Here is a 25,767-nt window from a genome sequence, read left to right on the forward strand (position 1 = left end):
ATCCAGCCTCTCCTTTCAACTCAAGCCCTTGAGACCCAGTAACATCCTTGCAAATTTTCTCTGCACACTTTCCGATTTAACAATATCTTTCTTAAACCAGGGCGACCAGAATTGAACAGCATTCTAAAAGTAGCCAAACCAATGTCCTGTACAGCAGCAACGTGCCCTCCCCACTCCCATAGTCAATGCTCTGACCAATGAACGAAATGCCTGCTCACCACCCCACTCTTCAAACTGTGCCTGCATCTTATTATTCTCGAGCTGAAGCAGGTAAACCTTTCACTTCAGTGTTGATTTGTTTGCATTCTCTCCATTCTGTATGCCAGCACAGCTTATTGCAATGGATGTTGCCTTCTGTTTGGGTTCAACCACCTTCCTCTTTGTGTGAGTAGCTATTTGCCATGCTTTTCTCTTACCATGTCCTACTTTGGCACATTTTCTGAGATTTACTTCATGTGTGATGGATAAACTTTCATTTTTAGTACCAGGGCACTGTCTGTGTCTGTGAGGGTTCTTTGTCCCATAGGACTATCAAGGGTGTTTGGTGTTCGCTGTCTGTCCTATTTCCTTCACTGGTGTGTCGTGTGTTACTTGTAGTATTATTCTTTCAGAACTGAATGGATTCTAATATCCTGCGCCAAGATTCATCTTTCATTTCTGTGTTGCTTCCAGGTTTCTGCATCACTCACCATCTAAATGGCTTTCTCTAGAATCAAATATTTTCTCCATTTTAATGCACTTTCCAAAGACTCATCAGCAATCCTGACAACAATTGTGTCTCATGTGAAATCTGATTTTAAATCACCAAAGCTGCATTTTTCACTCATCTGTGGAGATCATCAATGGCATTTTCCTTGGATTTCACTGGATATTCAGCTCTTCTACTAATTTTTGTTCTTTTGAGAATTTTGTCTATTCTGAGATTAAAGTAATTTGTTGAAGGGTTTCAGAACTTAGTTAAAAAGGTGGGCTGTTTCTTTAGCTCCTAGATAACATCCTCAGCTACATTCTCAATCACATACAAAAGAATACTGACTTGTTCAGCTTGTTATTTAGTATCCAGTTTGGAAGTAATCCTGTGATCCCAAGGATTGTTTTCTTCAGATATCCAGCTCTGTGAACTGTTTGATTCATCTCTGAAATTAAATCTTCCTGGCAAAATTATTTTAGTTGTGTCTTTTTAATGTGATTATTCAGTGAAGGCCTTCATTTTGCAGTTATAGAGCAGTTGTTGCACGGAAGGGATTTCCCACATTTCAGCAGTTCCATTGGATGGATCCCACTGTTGACAGCCTTAGCAAATCATTCCCATTTCCTTAACAGCCTTACTGTACTGTTCCTGTTGCCTGCAGCTTCAATAAAACAACGTCCACTTCAATCACCATTTACTAATTGGCTCCTGCAATTCACAGCTTTTAGAGGTTAATTCACTTCTTTAGCATATTTTTTCCGTCTTATTCACACACTCTGTGACTTTAATGATCATCCCATTTCTTCCTTAGCCTTTTCCTGGATGACTCCCGTTCTCTACGTTTTAAATAAATGCTTTAAAATGTTTTAATGAAGGGTCTCCCACTTTTTCAAAAGTCATTGTAAAGTTTCCTAACTTTCTTTGCCCATTAGTCCTGCAGCTTCCAATTTACCCTTTTATTCAGTTAACTCTGGCTTTGCAATGTCCCTGGGTTTGCGGCATCAATTTAAATTGCTTCTATTGATTTCTATGCATATTCAAGCCTAAGAGTGGCAGATTTTTAATCGGATAGGAAATTGAGGGTTATGGGGATTATCTGTCATTAAATAGCAGTGGGCCAGACTCAGTGGGCTGAATGGCCTGCATCTACTCCCGACATCTTATGGCTTACTGTAGCTGTGTCTTGTGGTGCTATTGTTGATCTGAGCTTTCCTTACTTTCTGTTTCTCCAGCCTGCAATACTGTGCCTTTTTAAAAATGTTTTCCTTTACCCACCAGGGATTTTAACTTTACTCATGGAGCCGCCATTGTCCATTCACACACCAGCAGAACCTGCACCTGAGACTTTTCCTCCCACCCGTCACCTTGTGATTTCTCAGCTTTGAAGTAACTCATTCGCCTTCTCCTACAAGGCGTTCCTACCGCTCCTGCTGCTACCAGTCTCTTACCAGGTCTGAAATGTTTTTACAATGGACTGGACATTTTTCTTTGTGTTACAACCCACTGAGGTAGTGTACCCTCAATCAGACGGTGCCAGTCTCAGAGTCTAACCGAATGCTAACTTTTTAAAAAGTTCACACTCAATTTATCTGACTTCAGACCAAACTGATAGAAATCATGGACCATGTTTGAGTACCAAACAAAAATGATTATTTATTGTAAATAATTAGACTATAGCCACAAGTAAACAGATGTAAACCATTGGCATATAACACCACTAACTGAAAGCTCTAATGCCTTATAAACCACCGTCCCCTCACACACACATATACAGACAAACAAGTGGGATACATAGATTACTGATAGTGGTAAGAAAAAGAAACTGATCTTTGCTTCTCGATTCCAATATTGAGATGATCTATCTTCAGCTCGCCAGAACTTTGGTATTCCATTAACTTTCGCTGGTATTCATTTGGAAACTGTCTCTGATTTCTCACTTCAAAAGTCAGCTCATAGTAGTTGCTGCAGGAAAGGTAACCAGCTTTCTTCCAATTTAAACCTCACCTTTTATTGCAGAGACAGACAGCTTGTGCTGGGGAGGACAACAGCACCCACTTCAGTGTCTTTCTCTCTCTGTTCACTGTGACTTGTTTCCAGTACCAACCTGCTCCATTAGCTGAGAGCCAAGCCCTTGGCTCCTGATCATCTGCGTTTTTCAGAAGCCATAGTCACGAAGAAATAAGTTCTCAATAGGTTACAATCAAATTTTCTGGTTTGAAATTGAATGGCCATCCTGATAAATCCTTATTTTCTCCTTTGGACCGCAGGTTTTTAACTCACAAAAATAGCAAGACATGATTCTTACATTTGGCTAAATACTGTACCATCCTTTCCCTGTTCACAATGCCGGGGTCAATCTGTCTCTGTCACTAAGTCACATCTCAGTATTTCCCGTCCTTCTTTGTCTTATCTTCACTCCTGCTCTGAGCTTTCACCTCTCTCAACTCTCAATTAAATCCTCATTCCCTTCTGCTGTTTCAGGTAACATGACCGTATTCTATGGACAGATGAACTGCTATTCTCTCTCATGCTCGGCTGCTCTGGATTCTTCCTGCCCAGATTACAAATGGTGGGATATGGGCCAGGAGCAGGCAGGGGAACTAGGTTAGTTTGGAATTATGTTTGGCATGGACTGTTTGGACCGGTCTGTATGACACTATGACCTCCTTTGTGACTGGGCAAGGGTAAACTTGTATTGCTGGCAAAATAGAACGTTTGACTGTACTTGGGTACATGTGACAACAATAGTTCAAACCAAATTAAATCAAATCAGCCATGAGCAGCCCTGGAGTAACAGGTGTGTCCTCTCCAACATTTCCACCCTTCCCCACCCAACTCCTAATGCCATCATCAATTGGTAGAGCTTAAAGCAGTCCCTAACATTAACCCTGCAGAGCCATTACCTTATACAACATCCCTATCCCAAGCTTATTTCCTCACTATCACCATTTACACATCCATATATATAACAATTACAAATACCCCACCTACTCGAAAGTTTCTGATTTCACTAATTCAGGTAGGTTGAAGGTTCTTCGTGAATGCATTCTCTACAGACTTGGGGGATTGGTAGGTCTTTGTCATAAGAACTGTCGAACATGTTTGTGTTCCTGACCCTGCCAGCTATAGGTGGGATATTTTTGATTTCATGCATGTTCTTCACTGAGGACATTATTCCTGCTCAACTGGGTATTGGCTAATCTGGAGGACCCTTAATCTCCTACATTTCAGTCACAAAGGAATTCGCCCCAGGAAGTCACCCCAAATCATCATCTGAGGGACCCTCAATGTGATAAATGTCCTTCACGAGAGATTACTACTCTGAATAAATAAATACTGTTTGTTTTGCAGTTTCTAGACCAGGGAATTTTCTTCTCAATCATGGCTCCTCAATAGAAATTACTATCACTCCAATATCATCTGGCCTAGACTCCTTACTCTCCCTATCTCTCTCTCTCTCTCACCCCTCCCTGCAATCTCCTCCTCACCCTCCCCTTGCCCCCCCACTCTCCTCTTCACCCCGAATCTCCCCTCTTCAACTCTACCCCTCTCACACTCTCCCCTATCCCTTGATTCTCCCCTCCCACACTTTACTGAATCATTGAGGCTTGTTTTTGCAGGTCTGCAAGGGGTCAGTGATTTAACTATAGAGTCATCTCAATGAGCCCAGCCTCTTTCAGTTTGTTTTGGGGTTTACCAGACAATGTCCATGAACAGAATCTTAGGCCCACCCTGCTCATAGACCCCTCACAGATCATTCTACATCCCTTCATACCCAATGTTTCACTCCTCACTCCCTGACCCCTCACACCCTGATCTCTCACTCAGTGATCACTCACACCTTGATCCCTCACTTCCTAACCCTTCATTACCTGACCCCACACTCCCTGACCCTTGCACCCTGATCTCTCAGACTCTGACCCCTCATACCCTGATCTCCCACACCCTGCCCCTTCACAAGCTGACACCTCACACCCTGATCTCTCATACCCTGACCCCATGTTCCCCGACCCTTCACACCCTGACCTCTCACATCTTGACCTCTCACACCCTGACCGCTTGTTTCCTGGACCCTCACACCCTGACCTCTCACATCTTGGCCTCTCGCACCCTGACCCCTTGTTTCCTGACCCCTCACACCCTGACCTCTCACATCTTGGCCTCTCACACCCTGACCCCTTGTTTCCTGACCCCTCACACCCTGGCCCCTCACATCCTGAACTCTATACCTTGATCTCTCACACCTTGATCCCTCACTTCCTAACCCTTCATTACCTGACCCCACACTCCCTGACCCTTGCACCCTGATCTCTCAGACTCTGATCCCTCATACCCTGATCTCCCACACCCTGCCCCTTCACAAGCTGACCCCTCACACCCTGACCCCTTGTTTACTGACCCCTCACACCCTGACCTCTCACAGCCAGGCTCCTCACATCCTGAACTCTATACCTTGATCTCTCGCACATTGATCCCTCACACCCTGACCCCTCACTCCTGACCCATCACTCCCTGACCCCTCACTACTGATCTCTCACTGCCTGACCCCTCACTCCTCATCCATCACTCCATGGCCCCTCACTCCCTGACCCCTCACTCCTGATCTCTCACTACCTGAACCCTCAGTCCCAGACCCCACACACCCTGACCCCTCACTCCCTCACCCTTCTCTACCTGACCTCTCACTGCCTGACCCATCACACACTGATTCTTCACACTGTGACCCCTCACCCCTCACTCCCTGACCCCTCACTCCCTGATCCGTCACTCCAATACCTCACACTGCCTGACCCCTCACTCCCTGACGCTCACTCACTGACCCCTCACTCCCTGATCCTCACTCCATGACCTCTCACTGCCTGACCCCTCACCCCCTGACCCTCACTCCCTGATCCCTCATTCCAATACCTCTCACTCCCTGACCCCTCACTCCCTGATCCGTCACTCCAATACCTCACACTGCCTGACCCCTCACTCCCTGATCCCTCACTCACTGATCTGTCACTCCATGACCTCTTACTGGCTGACCCCTCACTCATTGACCCTCACTCCCTGCCCCCTCACTCACTGACCCCTCATTGCCTGACCCCTCACTCCCTGATCCCTCACTCCCTGACCCCTCATTCCCAGATCCCTCAATCCCTGACCCCTCACACCCTGACCCTCACTCCCTGACCCCTCACTCTGACCCCACACTCCCTGATCACTTGCTCCCTGACCCCTCACTCCCTGACCAAAACTCCATGACCTCTCACTGCCTGACCCCTTACTCCCTGATCCCTCACTCCCTGAACCCTCACTGCCTGACACCTCACTCCCTGACCCCTCACTCCCTGATCCCTCACTCCATGACCTCTCACTCCATGACCCCCCACTCCCTGACCCCTCACTCCCTGATCCCTCACTCCATGACCCCTCAGTCCCTGACCCTCACTCCCTGACCCCTCACTCCCTGAGGATCACTCCATGACCTCTCACTGCCTGACACCTCACTCCCTGATCCCTCACTCGCTGATCCCTCACTCCAATACATCTCACTGACTGATCCCGCACTCCCTGATCCCTCACTCCCTGACCCTCAGTCCCTGACCCCTCACTCCCTGACCCTCACTCCCTGACACTCACTCCCTGACACCTCACTCCCTGACCCCTCATTCCATGACCTCTCACTCCCTGACCCCTCACTCCCTGACCCCTCACTCCCTGAGGATCACTCCATGACCTCTCACTGCCTGACACCTCACTCCCTGATCCCTCACTCGCTGATCCCTCACTCCAATACATCTCACTGACTGATCCCTCACTCCCTGATCCCTCACTCCCTGACCCTCAGTCCCTGATCCGTCACTCCCTGACCCTCACTCCCTGACACTCACTCCCTGACACCTCACTCCCTGACCCCTCACTCATTGACCCTCACTCCCTGCCCCCTCACTCACTGACCCCTCATTGCCTGACCCCTCACTCCCTGATCCCTCACTCCCTGACCCCTCATTCCCAGATCCCTCAATCCCTGACCCCTCACTCCCTGACCCTCACTCCCTGACCCCTCACTCTGACCCCTCACTCCCTGTTCACTTGCTCCCTGACCCCTCACTCCCTGACCAAAACTCCATGACCTCTCACTGCCTGACCCCTTACTCCCTGATCCCTCACTCCCTGAACCCTCACTGCCTGACACCTCACTCCCTGACCCCTCACTCCCTGATCCCTCACTCCATGACCTCTCACTCCATGACCCCCCACTCCCTGACCCCTCACTCCCTGATCCCTCACTCCATGACCCCTCAGTCCCTGACCCTCACTCCCTGACCCCTCACTCCCTGAGGATCACTCCATGACCTCTCACTGCCTGACACCTCACTCCCTGATCCCTCACTCGCTGATCCCTCACTCCAATACATCTCACTGACTGATCCCTCACTCCCTGACCCTCAGTCCCTGATCCCTCACTCCCTGACCCTCACTCCCTGATACCTCACTCCATGACCTCTCACTCCCTGACCCCTCACATCCTGACACCTCACTCACTGATCCTCACTCCCTGACACCTCATTCCCTGACCCCTCACTCCCTGACCCTCACTCCCTGCCCCCTCACTCCCTGACCCCTCACTGACTGACCCCTCACTCCCTGCCCCCTCACTCCCTGCCCCCTCACTCCCTGATCCCTCACTCTCTGACCCCTCACTCCCTGACCCTCACTCCCTGACACTCACTCCCTGACACCTCACTCCCTGACCCCTCATTCCATGACCTCTCACTCCCTGACCCCTCACTGACTGACCCCTCACTCCCTGCCCCCTCACTCCCTGCCCCCTCACTCCCTGATCCCTCACTCTTTGACCCCTCACTCCCTTATCCGTCACTCCCTGACCCCTCACTCACTGATCCCTCACTCCATGACCTCTCACTCCCTGACCCCTTACTCCCTAATCCCTCACTCCATGACCCTTCACTCCCTGAACCCTCACTCCCTGACCCCTTACTCCCTAATCCCTCACACCATGACCCTTCACTCCCTGAACCCTCACTCCCTGATCCCTCACTCTCTGACCCCTCACTCCCTGACCCTCATTCCATGACCTCTCACTGGCTGACCCCTCACTCCCTGACTCTCACTCCCTGCTCCCTCACTCCCTGACCCCTCACTGCCTGACCCCTCTCTCCCTGCCCCCTCACTCCCTGATCCCTCACTCCCTGACCCCTCACTCCCTCACCCTTCACTCCCTGACCCTCACTCCCTGATCCCTCATTCACTGAACCCTCACTCCCGATCCCTCACTCCATGTCGTCTCACTCCCCGATCCCTTATTCCATGACTTCTTACTGCCTGACCCCTCACTCCCTGACCCCTCACTGCCTGACCCCTCTCTCCCTGCCCCCTCACTCCCTGATCCCTCACTCCCTGACCCCTCACTCCCTCACCCTTCACTCCCTGACCCTCACTCCCTGATCCCTCATTCACTGAACCCTCACTCCCGATTCCTCACTCCATGTCGTCTCACTCCCCGATCCCTCATTCCATGACTTCTTACTGCCTGACCCCTCACTCCCTGACCCCTCACTCCCTGACTCTTCACTCCGACCCCTCACTCCCTGATGCCTTGCTCCCGGACCGCTCATTCCCTGATCCCTCACTCCTTGACTCCTCATTCCATGACCCCTCACTCCTTGACTCCTCACTCCATGACGTCTCACTCCCTGACTCCTCACTCCCTGATCCCTCAGTCTCTGACCCCTCACTCCCTGATCCCTCACTCCGACCCCTCACTCGCTGATCCCTCACTCCCTGATCCCTCAGTCTCTGACACCTCACTACCTGATCCCTCACTCCGACCCCTCACTCGTTGATCCCTCACTCCATGACCTCTCACTCCCTGACCCCTCACTCCCAGACCCCTGATTCCCTGATCCCTCACTCCCTGACTCCTCACTCGCTGACCCCTCACTCCCAGACCCTCACTTCCTGACCCCTCACTCCCTGACCCTCACTCCATGACCTCTCACTGCCTGACCCCTCACTCCCTGACCCTCACTCCCTGCTCCCTCACTCCCTGACCCCTCACTGCCTGACCCCTCTCTCCCTACCCCCTCACTCCCTGATTCCTCACTCCCTGACCCCTCACCCTTCACTCCCTGACCCTCACTCCCTGATCCCTCATTCACTGAACCTTCACTCCCTGATCCCTCACTCCATGTCGTCTCACTCCCCGATCCCTCATTCCATGACCTCTCACTGCCTGACCCCTCACTCCCTGACCCTCACTCCCTGACCCCTCACTCCCTGACTCTTCACTCCGACCCCTCACTCCCTGATGCCTTGCTCCTGGACCGCTCATTCCCTGATCCCTCACTCCTTGACTCCTCATTCCATGACCCCTCACTCCTTGACTCCTCACTCCATGACGTCTCACTCCATGACCCCTCACTCCCTGATCCCTCAGTGTCTGACCCCTCACTCCCTGATCCCTCACTCCATGACCTCTCACTCCCTGACCCCTCACTCCCTGATCCCTCCGTCTCGGACCCCTCACTCCCTGATCCCTCACTCCCTGATCCCTCAGTCTCTGATGCCTCACTACCTGATCCCTCACTCCGCACCCTCACTCGTTGATCCCTCACTCCATGACCTCTCACTTCCTGACCCCTCACTCCCAGACCCCTGATTCCCTGATCCCTCACTCTCTGACTCCTCACTCGCTGACCCCTCACTCCCAGACCCTCACTCCCTGACCCCTCACTCCCTGACCCTCACTCCCTGACCCCTCACTCCCTCACCCTTCACTCCCTGACCCTCACTCTCTGATCCCTCAGTCACTGAACCCTCACTCCCTGATCCCTCATTCCATGACCTCTCACTGCCTGACCCCTCACTCCCTGACTCTTCACTCCGACCCCTCACTCCCTGATCCCTCGCTCCTTGACCCCTCACTCCCTGACGCTCACTCCCTGACCCCTCACTCCCTGATCCCTTGCTCCCTGACTGCTCATTCCCTGATCCCTCACTCCTTGACTCCTCACTCCATGACGTCTCACTCCCTGACCCCTCACTCCCTGATCCCTCAGTCTCTGACCCCTCACTCCCCGATCCCTCACTCCGACCCCTCACTCGCTGATCCCACACTCCCTGACCCCTCACTCCCTGATCCCTCAGTCTCTGACCCCTCACTCCCTGATCCCTCACTCCATGACATCTCACTCCCTGACCCCTCACTCCCAGACCCCTGATTCCCTGATACCCCACTCCCTGACCCCTCACTCCCTGATCCCTCACTCCATGACCCCTCACTCCCTGACCCCTCTCTCCCTGACCCCTCACTGCCAGACCCCTCACTCCCTGACTCTCACTCCATGACCCCTCACTCCCTGACCCTCACTCCATGACCCCTCACTCCCTGACCCCTCACTGCCTGATCTCTCACTACTTGACCCCTCACTCCATGACCCCACACTCCATGCACTCTCTCTCCCTGACCCCTCACTCCCTGACCCCTCACTTCCTGATCCCTCACTCCTTTACCCCTCACTCTCTGGCCCCTCACTCCATTACCTTTCACTCCCTGACTCCTCACTCCCTGATCCATCACTCCTTGACCCCTCACTCCCTGACCCTACACTCCCTGACCCCTCACTCCATGACCTCTCACACCCTGATCCCTCATTCCATGACCCCTCACTCCCTGACCCTCACTCCATGATCCCTCACTCCCTGGCACCTCACTCTCTGATCCTCACTCCCTGACCCCTCACTCCCTGGCCCCTCACTCCCTGACCCTCACTCCCTGGCCCCTCACTCCCTGATCCTCACTCCCTGCCCCCTCACTCCCTCATCCGTCACTCCCTGCCCCCTCACTCCCTGATCCCTCACTCCATGACCCCTCACTCCCTGGCCCCTCACTACCTGACCCTCACTCCCTGGCCCCTCACTCCCTGATCCCTCACACTCTGACCCCTCACTCCCTGATTCATCACTCCCTGCCCCCTCACTCCCTCATCCGTCACTTCCTGACCCCTCACTCCCTGATTACTCACTCCATGACCTCTCACTCCCTGCCCCCTCACTCCCTGCTCCCTCACTCCCTGGCCCCTCACTCCCTGACCATCACTCCCTGACACCTCACTCCATGACCTCTCGCTGCCTGACCCCTCACTCCCTGACCTTCACTCCCTGAACCCTAACTCCCCGACCCCTCACTCCCTGACCCTCACTCCATGACCCCACACTCCATGACCTCTCCCTCCCTGACCCCTCACTCCCTGACCCCTCACTCCTTGATCCCTCACTCCCTGACCTCTCACTCTGTGGCCCCTCACTCCCTGACCCTCACTCTCTGTCTCCTCGCTCCCTGACTCCTCACTGCCTGACCCCTCACTCCCTGATCCCTCACTCCTTGACCCCTCACTCCCTGATCCCTCACTCCAAGACCTCTCACTCCTCGACTCCTCACTCCCTGACCCCTCACTCCCTGATTCCTCACTCCATGACCCCTCACTCCCTGACTCCTCACTCCGTGTCCCTCACTCCCTGACCCTCACCACATCACCTCTCACTGCCTGACCCCTCACTCCCTGATCACAATCACTGACCACTCACTCCCTGCCCCCTCACTCCCCGAACCCTCACTGCCTGACCCCTCACACCCTGACCCTCAGTCCCTGACCCCTCACTCCCAGACCCTCATTCCAAGACCTCTCACTGCCTGACCCCTCACTCCCTGAACCTCACTCCCTGACCCCTCACTCTCTGACCCCTCACTCCCTGACCCTCACTCCATGACCTCTCACTGCCTGACCCCTCACTCCCTGATCTCATCACTGACCCCTCACTCCCTGACCCTCACTCCCTGCCCCCTCACTCCCCGAACCCTCACTGCCTGACCCCTCACACCCTGACCCTCACTCCCTGACCCCTCACTCCCAGACCCTCATTCCAAGACCTCTCACTGCCTGACCCCTCACTCCCTGAACCTCACTCCCTGACCCCTCACTCTCTGACCCCTCACTCCCTGACCCTCACTCCATTACCTCTCACTGCCTGACCCCTCACTCCCTGATCTCATCACTGACCCCTCACTCCCAGACCCTCCTTCCAAGACCTCTCACTGCCTGACCCCTCACTCCCTGAACCTCACTCCCTGACCCCTCACTCCCTGACCCTCACTCCATGACCTCTCACTGCCTGACCCCTCACTCCCTGATCTCATCACTGACCCCTCACTGCCTGACCCCTCACTGCCTGACCCCTCACTCCCTTATCCCTCACTCCCTGACCCCTGACTCCGTGATCTGACACTCCCTGACCCCTCACTGCCTGGTCCCTCACTGTCTGACCCCTCACTCCCTGACCCCTCACTCCCTGACTCCTCACTCCGTGTCCCTCACTCCCTGACCCTCACCACATCACCTCTCACTGCCTGACCCCTCATTCCCTGACCCCTCACTCCCTGATCTCAATCACTGACCACTCACTCCCTGCCCCCTCACTCCCCGAACCCTCACTGCCTGACCCCTCGCACCCTGACCCTCACTCCCTGACCCCTCACTCCCAGACCCTCATCCAAGACCTCTCACTGCCTGACCCCTCACTCCCTGATCTCATCACTGACCCCTCACTCCCTGACCCTCACTCCATGACCTCTCACTGCCTGACCCCTCACTCCCTGATCAGTCACTCCCTGACCTCTCACTCCCTGACCCCTCACTCCCTGACCCTGACTCCTCACTCCCTGATCCCTCACTCCCTGATCCCTCACTGCCTGACCCCTCACTGCCTGACCCCTCACTCCCTGATCCCTCACTCCCTGACCCCTGACACTGTGATCTGACACTCCCTGACCCCTCACTGCCTGGTCCCTCACACTCTGACCCCTCACTCCCTGATCCATCACTCCCTGCCCCCTCACTCCCTCATCCGTCACTCCCTGACCCCTCACTCCCTGACCCTCACACCCTCACTCCCTGACCCCTCACTCCCAGACCCTCATTCCATGACCCCTCACTCCCTACCCCTCACTCCCTGATCCGTCACTCCATGACCCTCACTCCATGACCTCTCACTGCCTGACCCCTCACTCCCTGATCCCTCATTCCCTGACCTCTCATTCCTTGACCCCTCACTCCCTGACCCTGACTCCCTGACCCCTCACTCCCTGATCCCTCACTCCCTGATCCCTCACTCCATGACCTCACTCACTGACCTCTCACTCCATGATCCCTCACTCCCTGACCCCTCACTCCCAGACCCTCATTCCATGACCTCTCACTGCCTGACCCCTCACTCCCTGACCCTCACACCCTCACTCCCTGATCCCTCACTCCATGACCCCTCACTCCCTGACCCCTCACTCCCTGATCCGTCACTCCATGACCCCTCACTCCCTGAACCCTCACTCCCTGACCCTCACTCCATGACCTCTCACTGCCTGACCCCTCACTCCCTGATCTCATCACTGACCCCTCACTCCCTGACCCTCACTCCCTGGCCCCTCACTCCCTGATCCTCACTCCCTGACCCCTCACTCCCTGACCCCTCACTCCCTGATCCCTCACACTCCAACCCCTCACTCCCTGATCCATCACTCCCTGCCCCCTCACTCCCTCATCCGTCACTCCCTGACCCCTCACTCCCTGATCCCTCACTCCCTGACCCTCACACCCTCACTCCCTGATCCCTCACTCCATGACCCCTCACTCCCTACCCCTCACTCCCTGATCCGTCACTCCATGACCCCTCACTCCCTGACCCCTCACTCCCTGACACTCACTCCATGACCTCTCTCTGCCTGACCCCTCACTCCTTGATCTCATCACTGACCCCTCACTCCCTGACCCTCACTCCATGACCTCTCACTGCCTGACCCCTCACTCCCTGATCCCTCATTCCCTGACCTCTCATTCCCTGACCCCTCACTCCCTGACCCTGACTCCCTGACCCCTCACTCCCTGATCCCTCACTCCATGACCCCTCACTCCATGACCTCTCACTGCCTAACCCTTACTCCCTGCCCCTCACTCCCTGACCCCTCACCCCATGACCTCTCACTGCCTGACCCATCACACATTGACCTTTCACACTGTGACCCCTCACTCCCTGCTCCCGACCCCTCACTTTTGACTCTGGAACCTTCGAGCGGATCCTGGCTGAATGTGAGTGGATCCTTCAGTTGTGACTAAGTGCTAAAGGTCATTTTTGTCCCTGATTTAATTAACTGTGTGAGAATGTCTCTGAGTTCTGTGACAAAGTTCCAATTTGTTCTGGAATTTTCTCTTTGACCTTTTAGCTTGGACTGTCTGTCCTTGATGTTACTGAACCCTCTCTTCAGCCAAACACTGCTCGATGTGATTTGGCAATGACACAGAGATCACTGAGATTTAACAGGGACTCTCTTTCTCTCTGTCTGACTCTGCGGAGCCGTACACAGCCAGACCTCTGTATAAATCCCCAGGCAGCCTGACAGCTCAATTATCGACGGCACAAACTCACACTCACACAGACAGAGACGCTGACAGACACACTCACAGACAGAGACACACACACAGCCAGTGACAGAGACACTGACAGAGATACGCACACAGACAGAGATACACCCATAGACAGAGACACTGACAGACACACACCAAGCCAGTGACAGAGACACTGACAGAGATACGCACACAGACAGAGATACACCCATAGACAGAGACACTGACAGACACACACCAAGCCAGAGACAGAGACACTGACAGAGACACATACACAGACAGAGACACTGACAGACACACACCAAGCCGGAGACAGAGACACTGACAGAGACACACACAGACAGAGGCAGAGACACTGACAGACACACACACAGACAGAGACAGAGACACACACACACACACACACAGACAGAGACAGAGACACACACACAGACACAGACAGAGACACACACACACACACACACACACACACACACACACACACACTCACACACACATAGACAGACTCAGTCATAAACTGTCGCACATGCACAAAAACACACAAGGACATGAACATACTCCCTCACACTGTTTCTTACACACACACAGTTTCTCACACTCCTACACACACACATACACACATGGAAACACAGACACACATACAATTACCAGCACAGATGCACACTCACACACACATTAACATTCATAATCTCACGTGAAAACCTCCTCTATTTCACACTCTCTCACTCTCCCAAATTGAGATAGGGGTTGAGGGTCACTATCTCTTACATACACAGGCACACATACATGGACACACACAGACAAACACAGCTAGACACACACACACACAGACCCCACCACACACACAGACCCTCTCACACACATACAGAGATACACACACACACACACACAGACCCCCCACACACAGACCCTCTCACACACACACAGAGACACACACACATACACACACGCACGCACACACGCACACACACACAGACCCACACACACACACACACACAGACCCCCCCACACACACACAGACACTCTCACACACACAGAGACCCACACACACAGACACAGAACCGTACACACACACACAGACCCACACACACACACATACCCACACACAGACACACACACACACACACACACACACACACACACACACACACATACAGTTCCTCACTGTGAACCAGGTTGACACTCTCTCAGTGCTGTCTGCTCACTGACCTGCCGGGCTGACACTCAGTGCCAGGATGAGCCAGGCCCAGTCCACACCATGCCTCTGCCACCAGCTGCTGCTCTGGGTCACTTTCTGAACCAGGGAGGTCAGCTCCTGCATTCGACTATCACCCCGTGGCTGCGGCTCACTGCCTGAGAGCTCCATCAGCACCAGCCAGAGGCAACCCCGCACTTCACCACAACCCAGCAGGGGTTAGGGGGAGGGACACACATAGGGAGGGACGGCCCCGGGGGAGGGCACAAGGCACAGAGAGAGAGGGAGGGATGGAGGGAGGAAATGCAGGGTGGGGGAGAGAGAGGGAGTCGGGGGGAGAGGGAGAGAGGGTGGGAAGGGAGAGGGGAAGACAGGGATGGAAAGAGAGAGGGGGAGGGAAGAAAGGGGGGAGAGTGGGGCAGAGAGAGGAACAGAGACAGTGGAAGGGGGGAAAGGAGAGGTGGGAGAGAGGAGAAAAGGGGTGCGGAGAGAGAGAGGAAGGGGGACAGACAGACGGGGAACAGGAGGGTGAGAGAGAGAGCAAGAGAGAGAGGAGATAGAGGGAGAATCACAGGGAAAGAGGTGAACAGAAAGGGAGAGAGACTGGGGGTAGAGACAGAGAGGGAGAGAGAGAGAGAGAGAGCAAGGAGAGAAGGAGGGTCCAGGGGAGAGCAGAGAGACAGAGGGAGAGAGAAGGAGGACGAGAGACAGAGAGGGGCAGAGGGAGAGGGGACAGAGGAGGTTGGAGGGACACAGGAGGGATTGTGAAGAGAGAATGGGATAGGGGAGGGAGCGAGGGTGAAGAGAGAGGCAAGATAGAGAGAGGGAGAATCATCTGAGGGAGTTTAAGATGACAGACTGATGGGTTGGGAGGGAGAGGAGGTTAGGACTAAGGGGGAAGCAAATAGAGGAGAATTCCAGCCCATTTGGCACAGAAAATCTTATGTGGTTAGTGGGAGCCTTCCTGCATTTATCCTGTTGTGTTCTGTTAGAATTTTATAAGTTTCGACAAGATTCCCTGCTCCTAATTCTTCAAAACTCCGGAGAGTATAGTCCTAACTGATTCAGTGTCTCTTCAATCCTTGGTGGGACAGCAAAGCCAGAGGGAGGCAGGAAAGAGTGACCCCAAAAAACTCTCAACATCAACAGGAAAGAAAACTGACCAGCTGAAAGATCGAAAGCCACTTGGGGCAAAGAGCAAACTTACAGACATCTGAGAGGCCTGGACAAAATGGAAATGGGGAAGATATTTTCACTAGTAGGAGAGATTAGGACCCAAGCGGACAGCCTCAGAATGAAGGGACAACCCTTTAGAACTGAGATGAGGAGGAATTTCTTCAGCCAGAGGGTGGTGAATCTGTGGAACTCATTACTGCAGAGGGCTGTGGAAGCCAAGACATTGAGAGTATGTAAGACAGAGATAGATATGTTCTTGATTAGTAAGGAGATCAAGGGTTACATGGAGAAGGCAGGAAAATTGGTTTGAGAAACATCAGCCATGCTAGAACAGCAGAGCAGACTTGATGGGCCAAGTGGCCTGATTCTGTTCTTAGGCCTTATGGTCATTGTGGGTCCACAGAAAATTGGCACTAACTTGTATGAACAGTGCGCACATCAGCAAGGGCCATGGTAACTAGAAGCTGCTGCAGGCTTCTCCCAGAGTCCTTCCTTGGTGACACAGGGAGAGCCCACAGCAAGATGTTACAGCCCAGAGTGCCATCCTCTTCAAACAGAGGGGCGGCCAGCGAGGGCAAGAGCCTGCTGATGGGGGCTCGACACCACAGCTCGCTGCACAGTCGGGCAGAATGGACAGGCCTCAGTGGGGGGAGAAGAGGCCAATCGAGGAGGTTTTCAAAGACAGAGAGAAAGAGAGACCGTTGTTTCAGTGACAATGCCTCCCCCCTGCCCTCCCCAGCCTGGATTCCTCCACACTGCTATTGTAGCTGGGAATGGTGTGGAATGGGAGCTAGGCAATGGGCGGATTGTGAGTTCAAATCCAACTGCAGCTGGGAGTGGTGAGGATTAATTGATGAGTCTGAATTATATTTAATAATGATTGGGAAACAATTGGATGTCATAAAACATTCTCTGAAGAAGGCTGTGAGTTGCCTTCCTTGAGCTCAGGATGTCCTTAATGGGGAAGTTTCCATTCAAGTGCAACTTCCTTAATGTGTGGGCACAGTTCCCTGCTAATGTTTGCAAAGCAAGATCCACCGAAAGTGACTTAATAATCAGTTTTTCAGTGAAGCTGGTTAAAGAGATGAATAATGACCAGGAGACTGGGAAAAACTTCCCTGCTTTTCTCCTGAATTCCACATGGCTTCCCTTCCTACATGGTTCATAGATCCTGGCAATCCTAAAGCACTTGCTGGCCTCTGTTCTGATTTGCACACCGAAATCACCGATCCCCATGTTATAAAGTCTTCCCAATGCCATGGGTGCTCTCTCCGGCAGTGTGCTGGTGGAGCTCCCCGCTGGAAACTGCAGGGGGCAGTGTTTCACCAGAGGGACGAACCCACTCCAGATCAGGAGTAACTTTGATCGGAGAATAAACACTGGTCGAAGAGACAGTCTAACTGCACCTTTTACACAACACCGCTGTGGGATCTTCAGCAATTGACTTAGGAGCAATTATTATGAATCCTGTCAGCCACCTTCCACTGTGAGACATTCCCCAGGCAAGAATAAGCCATTTAAATCTTAGCCTGAGCTACCTGTGACACAGAGCTATCTCCATGTGTCTGTGTGTGTGTGTGTGTGTATGTGTTTGTGTGTGTATCTGTGTGTGTGTTTCTGTGAGTCTGTATCTGTGAGTGCGTGTGTATGTGTTTGTGTGTGTATCTATGTGTATATTTGTGTGTGTGCTTCTGTGACTCTGTGTCTGTGAGTATTTGAGTGTGTATGTGTGAATGCTTGTGTATGTCGAGGCATGGTGGCTCAGTGGTTAGCATTGCTGCTTCACAGTGCCAGGGACCTGGGTTTGACTCAGGTGAATGACTGTGTCTGTGTGGGTTTCCACCTACATTCCAAGGTTGTGCAGGTAAGGTAGGCTAGCCATTGGAAATGCAGGGTTACCGGGTAAGTTGGGGGGGTGGGTCTGGATAGGATGTTCTTTGGAGGGTCAGTATGGACTCGATTGGCTCAATGGCCTGTTTCCACACTGTAGTGATTTGATATGCGTGGAAAGTTCTTTACACAGAGGGTGGTGGGTGCCTGGAACGCGTTGCCAGCGGAGGTGGTAGACGCAGACACGTTAGCATCTTTTAAGATATATCTGGACAGGTACATGGATGGGCAGGGAGCAAATGGACACAGACCGTTAGAAAATAGATAACACCACATTTGCCAACCTTCAGTCTTTCGGCACCTCACCTGTGGCTCTCGATGATACAAGTATCTCAGCAAGGGGCCCAGCAATCACATCCCAATCTTCCCACAGAGTTCTAAGGTACACCTGATCAGGTCCCAGGGATTTATCCACCTCAATGCACTTTAAGGCATTCAGCACATCCTCCTCTGTATTTTGGACACTTTTTAAGATGTTGCTATTTATTTTCCCAAGTTCTCTAGCATCCATATCCTTCTCCTCAGTAAACACTGATGCAAAATACTTGTTTAGTATCTCCCCTATCTCCTGCCATTCCACACATAGGTGGACGTGCTGATCTTTAAGGGGCCCTATTCTTTCCCCAGTTACCCTTTCATCCTTAGTGTATTTGTAGAATCCCTTTGGATTTTCCTTAATGCTATTTGCCATGGATACCTCATGTCCCACTTTAGCCCTCCAGATTTCACTTACTCCCCTTATACTGCTCTGGAATTCACTCACAGAATCCCTACAATGCAGGTGCAGGCCATTTGGCTAATATTAACCCTCCAAAGAGCAACCCACTCAGACTCACTCCTTACCCTATGCCTGCATTCCTCACCCAAGATACAATGGGCAATTTAGCACAGCCAATGCACATAACCTGCACATCTTTGGACTGTGGGAGGAAATCCACCCAGACATGGGGAGAATGTGCAAACTCCACACAGTCACCTGAGGGTGGTATCGAACCTGTGTCCCCAGTGCTGTGAGGCAGCAGTGCTAACCACTGAGCCACTGTGCCGCCCCCTAACAGAGGGCAGAGTTGCAGATAGCAAGGCCTAGTCTGGGATTTGAACTTGTGACGTCTTGCACCCTCTACATCTACCCAAAGTAAGTATCGTAACTCGAGATCAACCTACTCGATCTCTGCTGTCTATACCTGACATATGCTTCCTCCCTTTTCTTGACCAAAATCGCACTTTCTCTCGTTATCCAGCATTCCCTAGACCTACCATCCTTGCCCTTCGCCCTAAAAGGCACATACTGTCCCTGGGAACTCTTGTTATGTCACTTTTGCCGGGTTCCCATTTTCTAGCCATTCATTTACCTGCGAATATCTAACACCAATCAACTTTTGGAGTTCTTGCCTAATGCCATCAAAATTAGCCATCCTCCAATTTAGAACTTTAACCTTTAGCTCTGGTTCGTCCTTTTCTATCACTATCTTAAAACTAATAGAATTATGATCACTGGCCCAAAGAGCTCCCCCACTGACACCTCGGTCACCTGCCCTGCCTAATTTCCCAAAAACAAAAACTGAGCTTCTCCAGCAACTTTGTTTTTGTTCCCGATTTACAGCATTCGCAGTTCTTTCGGTTTTTATTTCCCAGGAGTAGGTCAGGTTTTGCACCTTCCCCAGTAGGTACGTTCACGTACTGAATCAAAACATTTTCTTGTACGCTCACAACTAAACCCTCCGCATCCAAACCCTGAACACTATGGAGGTCCGACAGCCCCTATATTTGAAAATATAAATGATATTTCTTGACAAATTTGCTGTCTCCTTAGAACTGTACTTAGTTAGTGTCTGAGCGTGTGCAAGCTGCCATTGTGTCTGTGTGCCCAGAGGAATGCCACCACTGCCTGTAACATCTGTATGTAATTGTGCGTGTGTGTGCAGCGAGCTGACAGTCTGTGTGTATTTGTTTGTCGCTGGGAATGTGTGTTATCTCTGTACGCTGGGAAGTGTGTAGTTACAACTGTGTTTGCATATTATCGCCCACACCTGGAACGGGTTTATCACCCACACCTGGAACGGGGTTATCACCCAAACCCGGAACGGGATTATCACCCCCACCCGGAACGGGGTTATCACCCACACCCGGAACGGGGTTGTCACACACACTCGGAACGGGATTATCAGGTACACCCAGAACGTGGATATCACCCACACCCGGAACGGGATTAACACCCATACCCGGAACGGAGATATCACCCACACCCGGAACAGGATTATCACCCACACCCAGAATGTGGATATCACCCACACCTGGAACGGGATTAACACCCACACCTGGAACGGGGTTAACAACCACACCCGGAACGGGATTATCACCCACACTAGGAACGGGATTAACGCCCACACCCAGAACGGGATTAACGCCCACACTCGGAACGGGATTAACAGCCACACCCGGAACAGGATTATCACCCACACCCAGAACGTGGATATCACCCACTCCCGGAACGGGATTAACGCCCACACCTGGAATGGGGTTATCACCTATACGCGGAACGGAGTTTTCACCCACCCCCAGAACAGGATTATCACCCTCACCCGGAACGGTGTTATAACCCTCACCCCGAACGGCGTTAGCACCCACACCCGGAATGGGGTAATCATCCACACCCGGAACAGGATTATCATCCACACCCGGAACAGGATTATCATCCACACCCGGAATGGGGTTATCACCCCCACCCGGAACGGGATTATCACCCACACCTGGAACGGTGTTATAACCCTCACCCCGAACGGCGTTAGCACCCACACCCGGAACGGGATTATCACCCTCACCCGGAACGGTGTTATAACCCTCACCCCGAACGGCGTTAGCACCCACACCCGGAAGGAGATTATCACCCTCACCCGGAATGGGGTAATCATCCACACCCGGAACAGGATTATCATCCACACCCGGAATGGGGTAATCATCCACACCCAGAACGGGATTATCACTCACACCCGGAACGGGGATATCCCTCACACCCGTAACGGGGTTATCGTCCACACCCGGAATGGGGTTATCACCCACACCCGGAATGGGGTAATCATCCACACCCAGAACGGGATTATCACTCACACCCGGAACGGGGATATCCCTCACACCCGTAACGGGGTTATCGTCCACACCCGGAATGGGGTTATCACCCACACCCGGAATGGGGTTATCACCCACATCCGGAACAGGATTATCACCCACACCCGGAACGGGATTTTCACCCTCACCTGGAACGGGATTATCGCCCACACCCGGAACGGGGTTATCACCCACACCCAGAACGGAGCTGTCTCCCACACCCGTAACGGGATTATCACCCACATCCGGAACGGGATTGTCACCCACACTCGGATCTGGGTTTTCACCCACACCCGGAACCGGATTATCTCCCACACCCGGAATGCTGATTCTGACTTCATCCTCTGTGTTATATTCTGCATATATTCCCTCTTGTGTTTTTTTTCCTCTGTGGATGTAACCATTCCGAGAGTCCCTCATGCCCCCCTAGATAAATTGGCACTCCTGTATCCCCTTTGCTCTGTTATTCTGGTGCTCACCACTGTGCCTCGATTTTAAAGTTCCCCCCTTACTTTCAGCTTTGTGACCTAGCCCTCCTCATTTCTCAGAACTCCTCTTGCGACTCCACCGTCTGAGGCCAGTGCACTCACCTCTTTCTGCTTAATAGTGCTGCTGCTAGTTTTGTTGACCCACAGAAGGGGCACACTGCTGCTTGGGCTCTTTATCTCTTAAATTCCTGTGCAAAGTGGTTGTCTCCCTCGCCTTGTTTAAAGCTCTCCTTCAATTTCCACTTTTTGATCGAACTTTTAGTCATGTGTCCTCATATTGTCTCGGTGGTCAGTGTTAACAATAGACTGATAACGGCCCTGTTTTACCATTACAGAGGTGCTGGAAAATTCCAGCTGTTGTTGATCCATGGTCCCTAATCCTGGTCACCATCGAAACAATGAGTAAAACCACACAATTAAGCTGTTATTTGTAAAGCTTTTAATTCGCAAAAACATTTAGACTGGCATGAGTTGTAACATCGTACACATAATTATTACTGCAAGGCATTAACTTAGCCATTGCCACATAGGTCTGAGTTTGACCATGCATTCCTCTACCCAGTCCCAATATGTCAGAACATCTCACTGTGAAGACTATCTTCTGCTTAACTTTGCCTTTGCTTTTCCATTTGTGTTGTGGTTGTCTGTCATTTTTAAGCATGATCCCTTCCTCCTCACTGCCCCTTCCCCACACTCCGTCTCCCCACAAATTATACCTGTGTGCACGAAGTAAACAGAGTTGAGCACATGGACAATCCAGGAGACCATCCGGGGGCTGGGCTCAGCAGTCAGACACTGGAACCCACCAGAATCCCCTCAACTGGCTGATCTCTTCTACGTCTGGCAGAATTCCAGTTGGGTGTTGGGAGCTGATGCGAGACCGAATGTGCACCTTAGTCAGTACAGCTCTATATTAGACTGGGAACTTGCTCATGAAGGCACCGGTGAACCAGGTGACACAACCTGACCCCTGGGGAGCAGGTTTACTGTATGAAGCACAGTTTGCCATGAGACATTCTCCAGGATTGAACATGTTCCACTTGAGCTTTGTTATTTCTTCCTCAGAACAGCAGGGTCATGACCAGTTGTTTTGGGGGGAAATGCCGATTGGTGGGTGGCTCAGTGGTTAGCACTGCTGCCCCACCCCCCCCCCCCCCCCCCCCCCAGGGACCTGGGTTCAGTTCCACTCTCAGGCAACAGTATGTGTGGAGTTTGCACATTCCCTCCATGTCTGCGTGGGTTTCCTCCCACAGTCCAAAGATGTACGGGTTAGAGTGGACTGGCCATGCTAAATTATCCAGAGTGTTCATGGATGTGTAGATTGGGTGGGTTAGTCATGGGAAAAGCAAGAATAGAGTAAGGGAGGCCGGGTCTGCCTGAGCTACTCTTCAGATGGTCAGTGTGGACTTGTTGGGCTGAATGGCCTGCTTCCACACTGTTGGGATTATATGATTTCAAGTAATGCCTGGCTACAGCCGACACAAAATTCTGAAATATTCAGCAAGTTACAAGGGGTCACATGAGACATGGTTCCCATAGCTTACCAGTTGAATTGTGCATTCTCCATTACTTGTCTAATGCCAATATAAGACCAGCAGAAGTGGGCCATTCAGCCCATCAAATGCACTCCACCAGACAAGAAGATTATAACTAATCAACTCCACTTTTCTGCCTACGCCCATAGCCCTTGATTTCCTCTCTGGTTATAAATCTTGTGGCATTTCTGACATGCATCTAAATCAGAATCAAAAACAAAGTTTTCAGAAAGTTTTCAAATTTTTCAGAGGAAGGGTCACCAGACCCAAAATGTTAACTTTTTTTTCTCCTCCACAGATGCTGCCAGACCTGCTGAGCTTTTCCAGCAACTTTGTTTTTGTTCCTGATTTACAGCATCCGCAGTTCTGTTGGTTCTGATCTAAATCAGAATGTGCTAGTCCTCAGGTTTAAACAATGTCTGGTCAGACAATGTACCATCAAACAGGAGGTTTGGTGCACTCAATCTGGGTGGCACATCACTGCCACTGGTGATGTCTATTGCCCACGTTTGGCAGCTGTGAGAGGTCAGTAATGTCGCTGCATCAATGATATGACAGGCCACCTTGTGAGGCAGCTGGGAGTCAATAATGCTGTACTGAAACTTCTGCTAGGCTGAGCAACAACATTACTGATACAGCTGGGTTGTTTGTTACTGAAACCGTGTTCTATTTACAGCATGTTTTAAACAAATTGAGCAGAATTCAAATTTTCAATTTGCCCACATGAGCCACAAAGCACACAGAGCCCAATGTCACTTTGTCCACTGTCACAGAGAGCAGCCCGGCTTCAAGGTGCACCATTCAAACAGGAAGAGAAAACAGCAGCTCGCTGTCAGAACTCTGCCATCAGGTCAGCTTCACTTTTCCCAATCCCTGCTCGAGAGGGACAGAATGGGCTGAGGACCTGCGAAACTCCCTCCTGAGGCTGGCACTGCCCAAAATCCAAACCAGACAAGCAAGGAGCCGTTGCTCCTTTAGTAACCATCCCATTTACCCAGTGTCAGCTTATTCTATTTCCACACCGGCCGCCATCAAACACCCCCAGGACAGGGACAGCACAGGGTTAGACACAGAGTAAAGCCTCCTCTACACTGTCTCCATTGAACACTCCCAGGACAGGGACAGCACAGGGTTAGATACAGAGTAGATCTTCCTGTGCAACTCCAGAATTGGCCTCAGTGTTAACATGAAATGAATGTCCCCTAACCCGTCATGCTTTAATGGGTTTGGCAGTTTGCATGAGAGCAGGGAGACCTTGCGATTGAATGTATAACTGGGCTGTTTATGTTGAAGCTCAAATTATGTCCCAATCATAAACAAAATGTCTTCAATTCAGATTTTGTGAGCAGTGAGCCTGTCTCTAACCCTCTTCACCTCAGGCTGGGGCAATATGCATTCACTCAGTAGACAGTCACTGCGTTAGTTGCTGGCAATTTGCACAGACTCCCACTGCATTTTCTGGAAGACTAGTGACAAAGAGAATGTGGTTCTGTACAAAACGAAGACGACACAACAGGTGTGTGCTGCTCCATCATGAGAGTCACACATGGGAATGGAGCTCAGAGGGGACGGGAGTCACAGATACTCAGCGTGGGTCTGTATCCTGCCCAGGGAGCACAATGGGCAGAATTCCACCGAGCTGGGTACATGGAACCAGGCCTTCTGAGCCAGGTGGGACACCCAAGGAGCTGGCAGTTCCTCGCAGGGCTGGAGAAAACAGCATCCCCTGGTGCGGACAGCTTCTCCACAAAGGGAGAATGACAATCACAGCAGCTACAGACTCAGAGATCAGGCAGGGTCAGGCCAGAGGGCTGGTGGGGTGGAGGGTGTGAGGCAGTTGTGGAGGGGCAGTCGGTGGGGGTTTAGGTCGATGGGCTAGGGTTTGGTGGGGGGGGGGGGTTGCGCAGGAGTGCAGAGGCCTGTAATGCAACAGAGAGGGCACGAGCGATGTCAGTCAGAGATAACGCTTGTGACTGCAGCATTCCCAGTCAGCTGTCCCCTCGGAGTGTGTCGGAGTTAGTGTGGAGGATTGCGTGTTACCTTGACCCTGACCTTGAGTCCGCCAGACTCCTGCATCACAGCTCGCCACCTTGTCTGACCTCTCACTGGCACAGAAATCCCAATCGACACACGTCTGGATTGAATCCTCGAGAAAGGACCGGAAACACCAATCGGCTGTTGAGTTCAGAACACGATGGATAGATTTCTCTGTCAATGCAGCCTG

At 52.1% G+C, this 25,767-nt stretch overlaps 1 protein-coding gene across 1 annotated transcript in view; it reads right to left on the reverse strand.

The window, feature by feature from the left end:
* fads6 (fatty acid desaturase 6) overlaps positions 1-15,576 on the reverse strand; it is a 40,237-nt gene extending 24,661 nt beyond the window's left edge. Inside the window, exon 1 of the mRNA XM_048555306.2 lies at positions 15,364-15,576. Coding sequence (XP_048411263.1) covers positions 15,364-15,520 — 157 coding nt within the window. The 5' untranslated portion in view covers positions 15,521-15,576. The remainder of the gene's footprint in view (positions 1-15,363) is intronic.
* Between the last annotated feature and the right edge of the window lie 10,191 nt (positions 15,577-25,767).

This window comes from Stegostoma tigrinum, chromosome 22, assembly GCF_030684315.1.
Source record: "Stegostoma tigrinum isolate sSteTig4 chromosome 22, sSteTig4.hap1, whole genome shotgun sequence".
In the NCBI taxonomy this organism is placed as follows: domain Eukaryota; kingdom Metazoa; phylum Chordata; class Chondrichthyes; order Orectolobiformes; family Stegostomatidae; genus Stegostoma; species Stegostoma tigrinum.